Genomic DNA, 19,781 nt, shown 5'->3' with positions numbered 1-19,781 from the left:
TTTTATCAGCTTTAATTTCCAATCTTGTAAATATTGATAAATATAACTAACATAAATAAAATCTCTTTGGAGTCCTCAATAATTTCTAAGACTGTAAAGAGCTCTTGAGACTAGAAAGTTTGAGAACTGCTACTCTAATCCACTGTTGTGTGACAAGAATTGATAGCAATTCTGCTTTATACAAATTCTGAAATCAGGCAATTTATCTTCTAAATAATACTCTTGAGTACTAAACCTGAAATGTTTTGGCTTCAGCCCAAGTCAAACTTGAGATGAAACTAATTCTCCAGAGCACTTCCCTAACTCTGTATATTTAATTGTTATAATGAATAGAATGCATGTGTCAAGATTACTTGTGCTTTTAAGATAGAATTATTCAAGGAAGGGATTGGAGAAGAGGGAGGAAATACCTTCTAAATGCACAGAAAAAATAGAATCATGTAAATATATATTCAATATAAATAATGTTTAGTAGTCTTTCTAGATATCTGGGTCAAGACAGACTAAATGGAAACTTTTTTTAAGCTGTGTCTCTAAAACCCTAACATAACTCCAATGAATGGACAGAGTGTCAGTCAGACTGGAAATATTTTATTTGTAAGACATTCTAGCTTTCTGTTAGTTGTATATCTAAATGTCAGGCAGCATTATCTCTTGCTTTATACTCTCGTTTCAGAGACACTGTCTCCTCTTCAATTTCCTTTTTTGTACATTTGCCCCAGTCTGATATATATCATATTTGTCTTGGGCCATGTACTTCTTGCAGGCTTGTGAAATTCAATAAAATAGCTGGATCTCCCCAATATCTAGGTAATGTGCATCTCTGACAGAGGGCAGGCAGTGAAAGTAAACAGGGAAAGTTAAAGTAACTAATTTTTGTCATTTGTTAGAATCTTTGGAAATAGACTTAATTGGTGAATAGCTTGAACTATAATGTTCTTTGGAAGTGATTTTAAAAATTACTTTTCTGGATTATTTCTTTTTCCAATGGAGAGAGAATAACCAAACTAATTGCAATATTTTATTAGTAATAAGTGATAATCATTATTACTAATATTAAAATATAATAACTTATCATAGGCTATTTTCCCATTTTTATCAAATTTTGATTATCTTCAGAATCTTATAATCCTTATTGTCTTCTTGTTATTTTGTCATTTCAGTCATAAATGACTCTTTCTAAATCCATTTGGGGTTTTCTTGGCAAAGATATTGAAGTGGTTTGCCATTTCCTAATCTAGTTCATATTATAGGTGAGGAAACTGAGGCAAACAGAATGAAATGACTTGTCCAAGATCTTTCATCTAGTAAGTATCTGAGGCCAGATTTGAAATTAAATTTTCCTGACTCTACATCTGGTGCTCTTTCCACTGTACTACTTAGCTGCCCTGCTGCATATCACCAATATTTATGATAAAGTTAGCTCTAATCTCCTGAAAATTTCAGATATCACATAAAATAATACAATGTCTTGATACTGATCACTCTGATCTAGGAAAAGTTTAGGATAGTGCTTATTTTCCCTTATATAATTCCTTATTGAAACTAAATTCTATCTACCAATTTATTTTAATATTTTAGTGCTAGATATTTATTCCCTCCAATTTTGACATGACCTGCACTATTCAATGGCCTTTTTTAGTGGGATTCTATGTGCCCCACATGTATAGAAAAGGTAGAGTTCAAGATGCAGAGCACAATCATTGGAGATTGCATTAGGGAGTAAATTTGGACCTACTTCTATATTTATATGCTGTAGTATTTTCACTTTCACTACTGGATTACTATTTAAAGTAATGCTCATAATACTTAAATGACAACACAACTCTATAGTTTTCTATAGTTTACATAACATTTTATGGTCATTTTTCTAATTAGATCCGCAGAAACATTTAGAATAGGCAGTACTATTGGTCTTTTCCCCACTTTGGTAGAGAAAATTTAGACTCAGAGAGAGATCATGTGACTTACTCCAAGTGGCCAAGAATAAATGGTACAACCTGAATTTAATTCTACCTTCTCTGAGTCCAAATCCCATGCTCTTTCTGCTACCATTGTATAATATTTTGTATTTTAACAAAATCAATTAAAATTTAATATAATGAAGATCAGAAAATTCAGCTCTAGAAAGATATATTTGGCTTGATGCTTGAGGCTAAAACATATCAAATTAAATTCAACTTGGGAAATAATACTCTTTGTTCTATATTAAAATTAAATTTTGGTACGTACTAATTTTCAGGTCTTTGTAAAATATTAGCAACTTAAATATTGGCTTATCTCTAGTTCTATGTAATTTTGTCCATTGCAGCATCATAGTTCATGTCTGGTTAATGGCTAATATAATTAAATAGATCTTGCAACATATTTCTTTCCACATTTGCTTTCTTAATTAAAATTTTACTTGGATTATGTATCATGTAGTCATCTCTAATATCTATCTCTCATCTCTATCTATCTATCTATCTATCTATCTATCTATCTATCTATCTATCTGTGTCTGTCTTTCTATATTAGCTAGCTGTTTAGTAACAGGACTATTTATTTCTTTCTCTTTTTTTCTTGAAATGCTTCCCAAGATTCTTATTAGGTATATTTGAGGACTCAAATGGGAGGGATCCTGTAGTTGCATCTCTTAGACCAGCGGTGCTTTTTTGAGATTATGAAACCAATTAAGTCAGAACTCCCTGTAATGCTTGAGATGATTGCCTGCTTTTCTGTTGATGAGAAAAACAAGAAATTATAGACAGTCCCAAATGAACCTTGGAGGAACCAAGATTCAGTTTAAATGCCCATTGCTACATAGACAAAATGGAATGAAACTTGGAAACTAAGGATGGATTCAGCTTTAATGATCAGGTGCATTGTTTGACTCACTTCTCTGTGTTTGATGTATAGATGGTGGCATTTCAGCCATCTTAGGATGGATGCATAATATGTAGACTTATGGTCATATCTAAACCTATAAATATTCCTTTGATTAAGTGTTTAGAATAGTTAATCACAGAAGGGTTGAGAGTTTTTGAGGCACATTCACAACTTAGGGAAAAGACCAGGGAAGCAAGATTGTAAGCTGAAAGATATCAGGATCATAGATGTCATCTACTGCCATATCTTCATTTTACAAATAAAGAATTTTAGACCCAGAGGCTTACTGACTTGTCCATGCTTATACAGCTAATAAGCAGCAGAGCTGAGGTTTGAACAAAGATCCTTTAACTTTAAATCCAGCACCTTCTCCACAATTCCACACCAAAAGTCTAGTACTAAAAGTAAAGATTTTACTTTGAGACACAGCTCCATTAACTGACTGACTGTATAACTTTAGGGAAAAAAGCCACTTATCCTTTCTAGTCCAGTTTCTGGATTCTTAAACTTAAAGTATTAGAATAAATTACCTCTAAAATTCCTTTTAGATATAAAATGCTTTGTCTCTGAATCAACCATATGGAAGTCTCAATAAGAGAAGTTGGATTTGACTATCTAAATACTTACATTTTATATTAGAAAAACTCATCTCTTTACAAAAAAGATAAACTATGGGAAATTATTGTTTAAATATCTTATCATTCTGCACTATTATAAGCTGTTGATCTTGTCCTAGCCTTATTCATCTCTGTGAATTGGTGCATAAGATGCAAATTCTTCATATCTCAACATTTTAAAAGTTTTCTTCTGTTAGCATTTGAATCCTAACATCAACCTTGAATGTAAATTCTTCTCTTTCATATTTCTTCATATATAATATATGTATATATATTTATCTACACTTTTGCCCTTTGATCTTATCACACTGTATTATTGTTCAATTGTTTTCATGTCCAACTGTTTGTGATCCTGCTTGGAGTTTTCTTGGCAGAGATACTGGAGTAGTTTGTCAATTCCTTCTCCAGCTCACTTTATAGATGACAAAACTGAGGCAAGTAGGGTTAAATGATTTGTCCAAGGTCGCACAGCTCACAATTATCTGAGCCTTCCTGAATCTGGGCCCAGTACTCTATTCACTACACCACTTAGCTGCTCCTATTACATTGTATTTGTTATCATATAGATTTACAAAATCTTTGACTCATTAGAGTTTTCATCATTACATCTTCACTGCCTAGCACAGTGACATACCCATAGCAGATTGTTGTCCTACACCCAATAACAGGACCATAGATTTTGATGTAGGGACTTTGGCAGTCATCTAGTTCAGTTTTTTATTTTACAGGTGGGTGAGGTCCCCTGGAGTTAATGATTACAGGTGTTTGTGATACACTATCCAAACATTTTCTGAACTAATAGGCCAAAACTTCTTTTTTCTATATCTATCCTCTCCCAGAGGAAAAAATCCTAAGGGACTGACCTTTGATTTCACTGATTAAGGGACAGTTCCACTGTGTTCCTTTTTCTAATTCACTTCAGTATCTTTTCTGCAACATGGAGTCTTACAGAATTGCCAGGAGCATTTAAAAGTACAGTGACTTGCCCAACATCACAAATCCAGCTTTGTTATGAAAGGCAGGACTTGAACTCATGTCTTTTGTTTCTAAGGGCTTATTTTTATCCTCTTCACCAGCCTTCCTATGAGTATTTTCATTATTATTCTAAATCTTGAGATCACTGTGAGATAGTTATTCTGACCAGTTGTTTTATAGAGACTAGAACAGACAAGATTAAGCTTTCTAGTCTCAGAAAAACTTATGAGTTTATAAGTCTCTGAATCCTATATTTTTTTAAGCCTAAATTCATGGGAAGTTTCAGGAAGGAGTTACTGTAGTAACTCCTTTGTTCAGAGGGCCCCCTCTATCTTTTTCAGAGGAGGGATAGAGGGGGAAAAGCTGGAAAAACATAATCCCTCACACTGATTTGTTGGGATGGAAAAGTTTCAAGCAAGAAAATATTCTCTAGTATAACCTCTTTATATTATTTTTATATTTTAAATTTTATTTAATTTATATTGTTTTAGCCTATTTTATTGAGCTTAGTAATATTTAGCTAACTTAATTATTATCCTACCAAAATGGTAAGAATGGTGAGAGTATGACAAAGGATCTGAGAAGAGTAAAAATAATGTCCTTTGTAGAATCAAATCTAGGAAAAGTAAATATCATTGATAATGTTAAGAATAGCTTGTCTTTCTGGTTATTATTACATCATATGTTGAAGGGCAACATATTATATATATGTTGAAGGGCAGCTAGGTGACTCAGTGGATTCATCTTCCTGAAGCCTCAGACACTTTTCAGCTGCTTAAGCCTAGGCAAGTCACTTAATGCCATTTGTCTCAGTTTCCTCATCTGTAATATGAACTGAAGAAGGAAATGACAAATCACTCTGCCAAGAAAACCTCAAATATGGCCATGAAGAATAAACACAATTAAAAACAACTTAATAGCAACTACATATATTTGCTTTCCATACTAGATGATAGTCATCATGAAAGGATAGATCATCATGAAAGGATATTCCATTAAGACCAATAATTCAGTCTTGAAGACTGAATTAAAGAAGAGGGAAGGTATATTTATGTGTGGAATTTGGTTTGTTATTTTACAAAGGAGTTTGTAAAACCAGGAAAATTGAGGCATCAGGTAAATTATTTGATCTAGTCTATAGTTTATAAAAATGTACCCCTTGCTCACATATAGCCAAGCAAGTCATTTAATGTTTCTACTCTTCAATTTCCTACTCTATAAAATAGGAGGGGGAAGTTGAATCAGATACTGTCCTTACTCTTTCAGCTTAAAATCTTTGAGCTTATGTGGAACCTAGAGCTAAGTGGTGAACCAAAGCAAGGTAATACTTCTTAAAAAGCCTAGCCATTTTTTCCTTTTTAAAAATAATATATTGATACATTGTTGTTGTTATTTTTAAATCACCTGTATATCTGCCTTTCCCTTTTCATTCTCAAAGAACTTTTATTTATAACTGAGGGAAAAACAAGGAAAAATGGATCAGAACAATTAAACAAAATTTTGAAAAAGTCTGATATTATATGTGATACTCTATTTCTGTAGTTCCCTACATCTTCAAAGGAGCAAAGGAAGTTACTTCTCATTTCTATTCTTTGGGGGACAAGTTTAGTCATAATTTCATAATATTCAGTTTTGATTGTTTTATTGTTATTCTTTCTATATGCATTGTTGAAATTACCATGTATATTATTTTTCCTAGTTCTGTTTATTTCACTTTACTTTGTAAAATTCTTCCCACATTTCTCTGTTCTCTGTATTCTTATTTGTTGTTTCTTACCACTCAGTCATATTCTAATTATATTCACATATTACAATTTTGTTTAGCCATTCCTGAATTGAGAGGCATATTTTTTGTTTCCAGATTGTTCATACTGAAGAAAATTAAATCTCTGAGCTGGTGAAATTCACTCATTTTCCCCTCTCCTCTGAAAACTTATATTTATCTCTTCTATCTGGCAAAATCACTTTTATTATACAGCATCAGTTTCCCTACACATATAAGTTGCAGTTACAACCTCACAAAGAGCCATAGATGAAAAGCTTTGGTTGATGATTCATAGATATGTGTATCATGCTGAATAGCTGCTTTTTTTCTTCTTTCCTTCCATCTTTCCCTCCCTCCCTCCTTCCTACTTTCTTCCCTCCCACCTCTGTCCCTCCCTCTCTTCCTTCCTTCCCTTCCTTCTTTCCTTTCCCCTTCCTTCCTTCCCCCTCCTTTCTTCCCCCTCCCTTTCACCTCTCTCCCTCCCTCTCTTCCTTCCTTCCCTTCCTTCCTTCCTCCCTCCCTCCTTTCTTCCTCCCTCCCACCTCTCTCCCTCTCTCTTCCTTCCCTTCCTTTTTTCCTTTCCTCCTCCTTCCTTCCTTCCCCCTTTCTTCCTTCCCCCTCCCTCCCTCTTTCCCTCTCTCCCTCCCTCCCTCCCTTCCTTCCTTCCTTCCTCTGTCCCTCCCTCCCTCCTTCCTTCCTTCCTTCCTTCCTTCCTCTGTCCCTCCCTCCCTCCTTCCTTCCTTCCTTCCTTCCTTCCTTCCTTCCTTCCTTCCTTCCTTCCTTCCTTCCTTCCTTCCTTCCTTCCTTCCTTCCTCTTTCCCTCCTTCCCTCCTTCCCTTCCTTCCTTCCTTCCTCTCTCCCTCCTTCCCTCCTTCCCTTCTTTCCTTCCTTCCTTTTTTCTTTCCATCTTTTCCTTTCTATGTCAGTTCATCTGCTCTGAAATGTATAACTTTAGATATTTGTCCCATCACTGAGGTGTTATGTAGCTTGTCAGGACCTCACAGATAGTATTGCAAGAGATAGAACATGAACCTAGTACTTAATGATTCAGAGGACAGCTCTCTATTCAGCATGCTGAACTGCTTCTTGAGTACCTCCTGAAGGTACCTCCTGAAGCACAAGGGACATGAAGAACCCCAACACATAACTGGTTCCTGTTATTCTTTGAGCCATTGATTTAGCTGTCTTATGTTTGTGAATACACCCTTGTACCCTCTAATCACTTACACTATGATAAAAATATTAAGGTGAAAAAAACCCAATCTTCTTCCCTCTAAAAAAAAAAACAACAAACTAACAAACAAACAAAACCAAATTGTAATTGAAAATTGGATTTTTTTTTTTGGGGGGGGAGAGGAAAGTAAATATGTGGTAAGGAAAGCAACCAGTGAATTCAACATGATTTAAACTGAATTAAGGTAAACTGGCTTGCACATATCACCTGGCAGGTAACAGTCCATCGTACTTGATAGACCCAGAGAATACTTTTGGAAAGCTTAACAAAAGAAAATAGCTAAGTACCAAATGTTTTAATCCTGCATTGTTTCCTTTTTTATAAAGATGGTTTAGGGACATCTAAATCCTTGTTTTAGAGGAAAATAAAAGAAAATTTAATAAAAAATCTTGAGGAGTATTCTCAGTTGGGTTATCTTATCTATCAAGCTTTAGAATAGGAACTGGGATGAATTAACAGTAATAAAATCACAACAATAATAATTGCTGTAATAATAATAATAATAGCTAGCATTTATATGGAGCCTTTAGGTTTACAAAATGCTAAACAAATATTATTTCATTTTATCCTTACAACACTCAGGAAAGATAGGTCTTATTTAACAAGTGAGGAAACTGAGACTAAGAGAGATTAAAAATTAGTTTCTCAGGATAAGTATTAAGGACAGATTTGAAATTGTCTTCCTGTCTTTCTGCCCAAGAATTTAGCCACTGCACATTCAAGTTGTCTCAACTAATCAATTAGATTGCAATTAGAAGTCATAAAGCTTTAACACAAATCAAAAAAACAAACAAAAATGGTGTATTTAACATTTTATTTTTGCTAAAAACTACTTAAAACACCCTAAACACATGTGTATATTGTACACATATTATTAAGTGCTCAAGTGTTACAGGAAAATAGTATTCCCATGTGAATAGTGAGATTCCTACTAAGAACTTCAATCGTTTCAACAGGCAAACTCTAAGAGGTTAGTTAGTGGTAATGTATTTTCTTTCCCCACCACCCTGTGTAGTTCAAATCCCATGCTGATTTAATTGTTGGCTTCTGTTTTGCAATGATACTGCCCAACAAGGGGGGTCAGTTTTGTGCCAAGTTTGCCCCAGGAAATAACTCACTTTGCTAGGACTCCTGTAATAACTAAGTACAAACAGGGTGAGTTCTCAGTGATCTATCACTTCCGACTTTTCCCCTGTGATTCTGAATTTGCTTGCTTTTGTGACTTTTAAGTCAGTCATTTACATCCCCCCCAATACCTTTTGTGGTTTAATATCTTACTTATCACTGAAAACCAGGGGTCCAGTTAGTTAAGGTTTCAGTTGAACGTGAAATGTGACTTTCTAAGCTTGTCATGCATCAAACTGTTATGGCTTGCAATTGTTTAAAAAAATTCATTTTGTTATGAACTAGCCTGTTTTCAACTGGGCTGTTCAGAGATGGATTGCTTTCTGGAGTTTTTGACAGGTGTAATTGTTAAGAGCGTCATCTGGTCTTGTTTGCACAAAAATACATTTTAGCCAACTGTAGGGACTTGCCCGCTAATCTTTCTCACATCATTCCATTCTTTGCTTGCCACTAGACAAATCCCCCTGTTATTTGACCAGATGGTGGAAAATCCATTCTCATGATAAGTTGCTTCTAGTTTGCATTTAGATTACCTGCAAAAATGGAACAATTTACTACTCTGCCTCTAACCATCTCTTTCCTCCTTTTTTCCCTTAGTTTGACTTCTTGTAACTAATTATTTAAATTCTGCCCTGTGAGTTAAAATTAGTCATAGCTTACATGTTTCACATGTATGTAAATGCACTTAAGTCCTTCCTCAAGCTGTATGATGGGTCCATCTAGAGATGAAGTGACATGTAGGGATGGAAAAATGGGCTGTTGGATGCTCAAATTCATAATAGTTCCAAAATTGAAAGGCACATTTGAACTTTTTTTTAAAATGGAAAGTATTTAACCTTTAAAACAAAATCCAGTGAAGAAATGCACACAGCAGCTTTTTTTTTTTTTTTTTTTTAGATAGCAGAGTGGAACGTGGATGTTAGGGCACAAAATAGTAAGCAAAGGACGACTTGGAAAGTTAGCTCTTACAGATGTTTGGGCTTCTAGGTTTTTATTCTAACAATTTTCTCAAACTGGATGCAAAATGCAAATTAAAATTTCCTTATAATCTTTCCTGCCATGAATAAAAAGGCAGTTATACTGTGTCCCAGAGCTTCTCCAGAGTAAGTTGGCTTTCTAACCATTCAGAAAGTTTATATAAGGTGGATATTAACCACTTCAAATTGATCAAACTTAGATACTCTTCAGTTCTTTAATTTTAATGTAGGTGCAAAATATAAGAAATCAATTTGAGAGCATAAAATGACACAAAATAGAAACATAGTTTGAGTACCTAGAGTAAATAGGCAGTAGCAATCTGATCTAAAACTTAATCATTTTAAAATTTTTTTTTGTCTAGTCTGTTTATTTGCTGAAACTGTTGACATCATCTGTTGGAATATAAGTTTTAAAGATTCATTTTGGGGTAGTTAAAGTAGAAAATTAATTTTTCAGGTGGAATCTATTATAACATCTAATAAACCTCCCTGTAAACTAGCACTTCATTTCAAACTCATTTCTTATTTCTTCGTTTTTCTTATCATCTTTATAATAAAATACCATATGTGCTCATGTAAAGATTTGAAATTCCAGTGAAAGTTAATGAGCATAGTAGAGCTTAAGTTATGGCATTGAGCAGAACAGTGTAATCAACCTAGATCTTAAAATCAACCTTATTAATGAAGGGCAAACATATTACTGTAAATATAGCTGCTTGGCTGCCATTGGCTTTGAAAAAAGTTAGACAGCTAAAAACCAGGCAACACTGAACATTATCTCCAGAATATATCAGGAATGGGTTTAATTGCAATATTTGTAAATAGACTATTAGATTGCATTTTAAAAAGATTCATATGGTCATAGATTTGAAACTGGAAAGAACCCTGGAGGTCATTAAATCCAATCTCCTTATTTTACAAATGGGAAAATTGAGGCACAGAGAGATTAAGTGATTTGCTCAGGAGCTAGTGCTCAAGGTGACATCCCATCCAGATCTTTCTAACTCCAATTCCTGTACTTGTTTCATTAGGCCACATTTTTGACACTTCTGTTTAAAAAAATAATTAAAAGGATATTAGGTATTATAAAATATTAAGTAAATTGTATGCCTAACACCCGTATAAAAATCAACCTGTTTATTGCAGAACTTGGCTATCAGTTTATTACATTATCTGAGTTTATGCAGAACAGTATAAAACTATGACAATGTTTGAACTCCTAATTAAGAAGTTATTAAAATATAAATTGTATTAAGAAAAAAATTAGATGCAAGATCAGCTTTTCTGATATAGTGACATTTTACTTCAAAGCTTAATACTCTCATTCATAATATATATTAACTAAATTATTTCACATCTCTTTTCAAAATTGAATATTTTGGAATATTCAAATAAATCCCTTTTCTCAAAAGTTAGGGTCTTTTTTTGGGAAAAAAAGATCATTTAATTACTTTTTGTCTCTTCCTTCCTTCCTTCTTTCCCCCCCTCCCTTTCTTCCTCCCTTCCTCCCTCCCTCCTTCCTTCCTTCCTTCCTTCCTTCCTTCCTTCCTTCCTTCCTTCCTTCCTTCCTTCCTTCCTTCCTTCCTTCCTTCCTTCCTTCCTTCCTTCCTTCCTTCCTTCCTTCCTTCCTCCTTCTTTCCTTCCTTCCTCCTTCCTTCCTTCCTTTCTTCCTTCCTTCCTCCTTCATTCTTCCTTCTTTCTTTCCCTCCCTCCTTCCTTCCCTCCCTGCTTCCTTCCCTCCTCTCTCCCTCCCTTTGTCTCTTCTTCCTTCCTTCCTTCCTTCCTTCCTTCCTTCCTTCCTTCCTTCCTTCCTTCCTTCCTTCCTTCCTTCCTTCCTTCCTTCCTTCCTTCCTTCCTTCCTTCCTTCCTTCCTTCCTTCCTTCCTTCCTCCCTCCCTCCCTCCCTCCCTTTCTTCCTTTCTTTTTCTTTCTTTTGCATTTTTATGTCACAGAAATTTTGCAAATAAACATCTGGTATTTCTTTTCATGAGAATAAAAATATGCAATTTATTGTTTTCCTTAGAGCCAAATACAGTACCCAATTATGGCAATCAACTGTTTTCAAGTGCCTAGTAATATTTAATACTCTTTTATTTTCCTAAGATGGTCTCTATTTTAAGATTTTACTTCTATATTATATCATGTTTCATCTTGCAAGTTATCTTCAATCCTGTTTGGAAGTAGACTCAATGTAAATATAATATAAATAAGTTACACTCAAAGAGATATTGACTTGCCTTCCATTTTATTGCTAGATTATATTCACCAGAGTAGAGTGATGTATTCCTGAATTCTTCACAAATTGGTAACTACTAAACATTAAAGACATTGGTTTTAAGATATAATTTGGATAGTAATCCCTTGAATGGTGTAAATTGCTAATTAAGTTTTGGGCTTATAAATTTCTTTTTAATTAACTTTATAAATTAAATTTGGACATATAAATTTCTTTACCTCTTTCATTGGTACTATTTTGAGACACAAAGAAATAGGTTTTTATGGAAAAACTTTAAAAAGTACAAATTTCTAAAGGTGGAAGTTTCTGTTCTTGGGTGTATGTACACATTGCAATTGTGTGTAGAGCTCAAAACCGTAAAGAAGCAAAATATATTAAATTTCAACATACTTATTGTCCTGCATTCCAGTTGACTGTAGAGAATCTTTAGTCATGTCTATCTGTTTTTGATACCTCTACAGAATAACTGTCCAGCATCCTCTGCCCAACCAATCAGAATGTAGGAAAATCTACAGATATGACGGCATCTACTGTGAATCTACCTACCAGAAGTATGTTGAAATCTTTGTGAGTCTTTCCTCTGGCTCGTGCATCAGTACTTGTGGTTGCCAGCTATTCAAAAATATACATGTATTTTTCTCTGATTAAATGGAAAAAAGACAAATCAAAGAAAAAAGTGCCTCTGAAACCAAGATAGAAAAATGTTAATTCTTTTGAAATTATGCTAAAAGTTTTTTTAAAATGACTTTATTAAAGCTCTTAGGTAAGCTTCTGTATATTGCAATAAACAAGTACTTATATGCAAGAAAATCTAGGCAAAATACAGTGCACAGGTGCTTCGCATCTTAGGGATTTGAAAGGTGTGTTATGTATAAATTAGCTGTCACTTTTTTTCAATCCTGTAATGGAATGATGAGTTGTAATTTGCATAATCCTTTAAGAAGTCAAATTATACTGTCATGTAGCAGACTTAACATGCTAGCTAAGATTTCATAGCTTTGCAGCTAATTAGTATGTACCTTATAGGACAGTTAAATTGAAGATGAGTCCTCTTGCTTTGCAGTCTTTTGCCTTTGTCCGTTATTTAACAGAAACTGCATTGTTAGTAGCAGGCTGTTATGAGTATTGTAGGAAAAAAAAGTATCCTGGGTAGCAGGAATAAAAGGCATTTTAATATAATATAGTTTGACTTTTATTGCCTTTGCTGTAGGAAAAGTTTTTTTTTTTTTCTTTTAGCATAATCCAGATTAGATTCTTGAGAGTAACAACCATCTCTGATTTATCTTTGCACCCCTTCCCACAGTAGTTAAGACAATGTATTGGACTTAGTAAATGTTTGATAAATCTTTATGGAATTGACTAGATTTTAAGACAAGATTGGAATTTATATTTTCCAGAATCATTAAGAAATACGTAAAGCCAAGTGTGAACACTTATGATATTGACAGCTTAAAATAGCAATGTAAACAAAATCATCATTTATAGCTATCACTTGCTAATTCTTATGCTTTTATATATCACTATTTAAATCTTCATATTCATAATAACTTGCCTAGTGCCATACTTTGTCTTTGAAAGGACTGATTTTTCGTGAAGAATGTTTATTGACAGTTGATGTGAAAAGTTGATTTGACCAAATAGTGTGATCTGCTAAATTCCTTTCTACTCTATCACCTCAGTTACCTTGTGGTTCACAGATTTTTTGTTTTTGTTTTTTATTGTTGTTGTCTTCTTTTAAGTTACTGAGAAACTACTGTTTCTTTGAGAGCTTCTCCTGTCTGAAATCAGCACAGAATGCAGTTTTGAATTATGTTGGACATGAGGAAAAAATTAAGGTTGTTTTGCTTAAGCTTGAGAATTTCATTGTGATTTTAATAACTCATGTGCCATTAGTTTTATTTCTTGATATTCCCATGTCTAATGAATATTATTTTCTCCATTTCTAACTGGAGTTTCTAACATTTCTAACACTGTAAACTTCTTCCATGTTATGCCTGATATATGTACATGTATGTATATATACACAATACCTATACATATGAGAATATAGATTGTGCATTGCACCATGCAATTCATACAAATGGATATATAAACGTACCTCCATATACATGTAAGCATGTATATGCATGTTGTGCAAGTGTGTGCATATATACAGAGTGTGCACATGTTTACATATACAAATACACATATTTTATTTGTGTGTATATTATATGTTTATGTGAAAGTATAAAATATCTTCATTATAAATCAATTGCTTTTCATTCATTCTTTAGCTATTAGCTATTTTTGATACATGTGATTGGAGTAAATAACCATGTCTGAGTATAGGTTTTTTGTAGGGCTAATCAATAGAATGATCTATGTATCTCTTTCCCATTGAGTTGAAATGATCTTCTGTAGAACATTTTAGTCATTGTGAACTGTATTCATTTGCAAACTAGCTTGCCAGATCTGACATTTCTTCAGGCTTGGAGACTGAAGTTTGGTCATTAGGTGTTAGTGGCTCAGGCAGGATTGTCAGGACCTTGCTCCACTGTTATGGCTTCACTTTTAACCCTGGGGATCATCTCTAGGGATTATTCTTCAGGAATGGATATTTTTTGTAGTCAAAGTCGACATAGTAGGTAGCACAGCTGTGACTGCCGGTGATGAGAGTCTTTGGGGGGATATTCGTAACAAGGAAATATTGGCAAATAAATGATGAAGAAGGGGAGAAAATCCCCAAGATGTTAAATCAGAGCACTGTCACTGGGATGATGAATAGTGTTGAATATTTTCGTGATTCTGCTTATCTGAATTGTATTGAAACTATAGTGTTCATTTAATGTTTTCTATAAAAAGCATGTGGTTAATTGAGCACATGAAAGAAAATTGGTATTGGATCAAAGTGTGTGAGTGTGTGTGTGTGTGTGTAAAATTGAGCCATTTATCTGGTTTAGACATCTTATTAGAAATTTGGTATTGATATCTTATCTAGAAGTGGTTATTATAATTATAATAATTATAATTATTATTATTAGTGTAGTGAGGCCTTTTATATTGCTCTTTCTACCATAAGACTGAAAGTATTTTTATAGAGTAGATAGTTATCTTTATAGCAACCTTGGGAATAGGATGTTACACATAAGAATGAAAGAATAATAAACTCCTAGATCCCAATCTCCAAAACCATAAATCAGTCCAACAAAATCCCCACATCCATAGACTAGCCTACCACCAAAGTTCTCAGTAAAGTTCTTATTCAGCTTCTCCCAGGCATTATAATAAAATTAGAGAGGTACCTATGATGGTCCCTTTTAAATACCAAATACATCAATGGTCCTGTAGATGGTCCTTACTTCACCCTGAAAAATTACTTACTTTTCTTCTTACAAAAGGTAGGTTCTATTCCAGTCATATTATCTGCTTCTATGTAGAATTTAGTGTTCCTAAAATTTTAAAATTATTGTGCTAATTTCATTTCAGTGGCAGTGAAATTTTACAACTAATAAAATTACTATTTCAAAATAAGTCATCATTATTTTATTGTTTGAAAATGTCTGAGAACATGCTTACATTAGATACCATTCAGTCTATTTTCTTAAAATAATCTCCATTTGTGATCATGGACTTTCCCACATAGGAAAGAATTGTTATGCGTGCAAAACACTATAAATTTATTTCGAAATAAACTAACATTCAGCTATTGAGTTAAGGTGCTATTTATGTACTACCAGCTCCATCTACTTATCTCTATTTTTCCTTAATGTTTATGTCAGAATTTTAGTGGTAGCATTTTATACAGAAATTTTTGGTTGGACAAGAGAATAAAAGAACAAAGGATCATTAACTTTTCATTACATACTAACAAAATAGATTTTTAAAATATTTTCTTCTTTTTGATGTATTGTATTCTTTGTATACTCTAATTTTTATATATGTAAATTATAATATATAAATATGTTATTATAAGTTATGTGTATAAATCATATATAAGTAAATTAGAGTATATATATGTATATATATATATATATATATATATATATATATATACACACATAAATATACACACACACCTAAATTAGTGTCAGTTTTGGGGGCAGGAGACTATAAAATGAGAAGATATTGCCACTGCTTTTAAATATCCTAAATGTAGACATATAGAAAATAAACTGTCATTCCCTTAGCATCTATTAAGTGACCTATGCAGATAACATATTAAGCATTGGAGATGCAAAGAAAAGGCATAAGAGTCCCTACTCTCAATAAACTCACAGTCAAATGCATAAACCTATGCAATATTTAGTCTAAATTAATAAATGTTGATATACTTGCATGAGAACAGTGAGATTAAGCTCTTAATTTCTTGAATAAGGAGTTGTCTTTTTCAACTGAGAGGTAGTTTGACATAATAGTAAGAGAGCTGGGCTAGGATTCTTGCCCTAGCTTTTCCACTAAGTGTCGGGTAAAGTTGAGCAAGTCACCTAATTTCTCTCTATCCTCAGTCACTTCAGCTAATGAGAGGGAGTTAGATTCAATGATCTCTAATATATCTTTCAAAAATCTTTCCAAAAATCCCTCCAAAATCTATGAATTATAATTCGATAGATTAACTTAATCAATAGAATTATTATTAATTAATAAATAATTGAAAATACCTCAAAATAATTAATAAAAATTAGAAAATAATTAAAGATCCATTAAACTTCATGGAATAGAGAAAAAAGTTTGCACAAAGCTTTGGAAAGGAAGATACATGATAGATGAAAATACTTGTCTTAAATATTGAGCAATGAAAGTTTTAATAATGAAATAAATTTTGACTAAATTCCCGAATCTCTTTGGAAAGACATTATGGCAAAACCCAGAAGTGACCATAGAGAACATTGTTCCAACTCACCTAATTTTTCAGGTGAAGGAACTGAGTCCAGTGTAGGTGAAGTAAAATATATGCTTATATGTGGGTATTACGTATGTATACATATCCACCTATAGTAGGACTAACCTTAGACAAAATTATAAGGTTTTTCTTTGCATTCTCTACTTAAATCATTTTTTGTCATTTCTTAAATCTTTTAAACCCTTCACTTTCTCCTCAGATTAAAGTCATGTAGGTGATATAATAGAGCATTGAATCTCGGATCAGAAAGACCTGAGTTCAAATCTAGTTTCTGATACTATCTTTATGATCCTGGAGAACTCATTTAATATCTATTTACCTCTTCTTGTTCATCTATAAAATGGAAATAATAATAACACCTACTTCCCATGGTATTTGCAACGATAAAATGAGATAATACCTGTAAAGTATTTTTCAATCCTTAAAGGCTGTAAGGCTCTATCATTAGCAGTAGGAGCTACCTGTGTCCCACTGAACCACTATAGCTAGTTCTTGCAGATTATAAAATCAAATACACGTAAGCTGTTAGCTGATAATAGTTTATGATATTATCCTTCTGAACTATGTATGAATTGTGAGAGGGGATGACAGAATAAAGTCCATTCAAATCAAAAGAATGATTCTATGATGGTAAAAACTAAAACATCCAGGACAAAGTGGAGAAAATAGTTTTGAACGAAATCAGTTTTCTAATACCACTGAAGTCATGCTATAAGGGCATCATTTTTAAAAGTCCAATTAGTAGTAGCTAGAGAAATGGTTTAGTTATGGGAATATCTAGGAAGAATTACATCAAAAATTGTAAGTGAAGCATCAACAAGATTTTTGGGGGTGATGAAACAAAGAAAAGTCTGAGTTGAAGGAAGAAGAAGGTTTTTAAGAAGATAATGATGGAAGTATAAGGTGAACCCAAAAAAGGACCAGAGACAGTGGATAATCAGAAATTGAAACCAGACAATAAACTAAGAAAACACTCAGTAGTGTTGAATACAAAAGAGAGGTTGAGGAGGATGCATTTGCACCTTTGAATTCTTTCAAGGGTTGTTTTAGCCTGATCTGATTGATTGATGGTTATGCTATAGGCTTCTTATCCAAATTGGAGTAATTTATGCCTGTTGTGTTTAGATCAGTAAATAGCCAAGTATTGATGGGGAAAGGAAGAAATACATAATGAACTTGAGCAAGAACTCTAAATGAATCTGTATGTTAAATAGACCAAACTTTGTAGCAAGAAATGCTTCAAGCATTTCAATATCTAATTTAATTCTTGTTTTCAAGTAATATATTTGAGGCTTTCTGGGTGGTTTTTAATGGTTTATCTTTGTAAATTCTAGTGTCACAGAAGATATTTTGACAGGAAATTAGCTGGGGGAAAAGGGGTTGTGGTACCTATTGTGCAATAGGTAGCTCCAAAGTTAATTCTTTAGGTTTGTGATTAGTCACTTTATTTAATCTATGTCATCAGACATGATGTCATTCCTTATCCTTTACTTCTACTAAAATTCACATATTTTATACTATAAAATCAGTTTTTTTATTTTAAAATTGTTTTATTTGAATTTTTATCAATTGATGAATTGCATTTATTTGGTTAATATGCAACTGAAGATTGATATCACTCAATAACTGGTTCTAAGCTAGAAGAGTCTCCATTTCTCCACTTCTTCCCACAGCCATTGGAATTTTAAAGAAATAAATATCACAGTGCAAAAACAAGCAGACATAGGCAGCATAGTTCAGTAAAAAAAAAAAAAAAGCAGATTTATTGGTTTCGCATATTTTCATTTTAAAATAAAGTGAGCTATTCAGAAATTTTAGAGAATAAATTGTTAATAAAACATCTGCAGTATAGCAATGTATGAGAACTTTGGGAAATTGGATAGCATGAAAACTGTGAAGGTCAAGGTAAGAACAACAGAATCACAGTGAATCTTTTGTGTCAAATAGCAAAAGATTCTGTTAAATGACAGAATTTCAAAATTGATAACAGGTGTTTTCAGAAAGATTATTTTGAAATGTTTTTGTTATTGTAAACTTATATTACATAAGAATGAGATATAGCATAATAAGATATAATATGTAAGCTACAAATTAAATTAATGTTGTTCCATTTGGAGAACAGCTTCTTAATATCTGAATGGAATTTCTAATATACTCTTTTAGCAAAGTTCTGGATTTTAATAAATTGTGAGTGAGTTTCTCAACCTTTGAATACCAAGAGCATTTTTCTTTTGGAGATTCCAATTTTCATTCTAGAATCAGAATTAGTAGCATTACTCAAAAGAAACAATAAACAAATCTTAATTCTTATATGACTTGGGTGAATCCCTTTATTGCTCTGTCTTTGAATTGACATCTGTAAAATGGGAAGAATAAATTATTCCTTAAAAATGCCACCTAATGATAATGAATATAGTTGAAGTCAGTCAGTCCAGTTATATAAAAGGAAGGAAATCAAGCCATTAGAGATAGTTATTATGTTTACTTTTATTACTACTATCAATTTCAATTTAATGGAAAATAAGAGAGAAAAAATAATTTTATTTCTATTAGAGTAGAATCTCACTTAAGACATGTATTTGAAGATGTAAAAATTGATTTGTATTCAAGGGCTCTCCTATGAGAAATTGTATTTTTATACCTTGAAAAAGGAAACTTGAGATGAGGATTTGCTTCAAATTTAGGACAAGGTTAAATATAACTTGATTTATGACAAGCGCTTGGAAATAGTGTGAAAGTGTTATTTGTATGCAAAGTCTTCTAGCCTGGATTGTTGATAAAAAGGCTGCACATGTAATGCTCATCCAACACAAAAATATATCAGACCTTCCCCTTTATGATGAGAAAATAGATTATTTTCCCATAGTACAACTACCAAATAAAATAACTTGGTTAACTCTAAAGAGAAGACTGTTATTTCACTCTTTCTTTATCCATTTCTTGCACTATATAAAATTAATTAGGCAAACTTAATTTTTTTTTGTTTTTTGTCATAACTATAGGAAGATTAGTCTGCACAGTGTTTTCAGTTTATTATGTCTGGTCTGTAAGTTCCTCAGTTTAGTGAGCCAGTGTTAGGACATAGTAAGTTCTCTAAATATTGTTT

General features: G+C 32.9%; 1 protein-coding gene across 1 annotated transcript in view; it reads left to right on the top strand.

Annotated features, from left to right (window-relative positions):
• The window catches only part of NPAS3 (neuronal PAS domain protein 3), a 1,108,236-nt gene that overhangs the window by 124,613 nt on the left and 963,842 nt on the right, over positions 1-19,781 (top strand). Inside the window, 1 exon segment of the mRNA XM_074289550.1 lies at positions 12,258-12,347. Coding sequence (XP_074145651.1) covers positions 12,258-12,347 — 90 coding nt within the window.

Source organism: Sminthopsis crassicaudata, chromosome 2 (assembly GCF_048593235.1).
Source record: "Sminthopsis crassicaudata isolate SCR6 chromosome 2, ASM4859323v1, whole genome shotgun sequence".
Classification (NCBI taxonomy): domain Eukaryota; kingdom Metazoa; phylum Chordata; class Mammalia; order Dasyuromorphia; family Dasyuridae; genus Sminthopsis; species Sminthopsis crassicaudata.
This window is presented reverse-complemented; position numbering and strand designations above follow the sequence as displayed.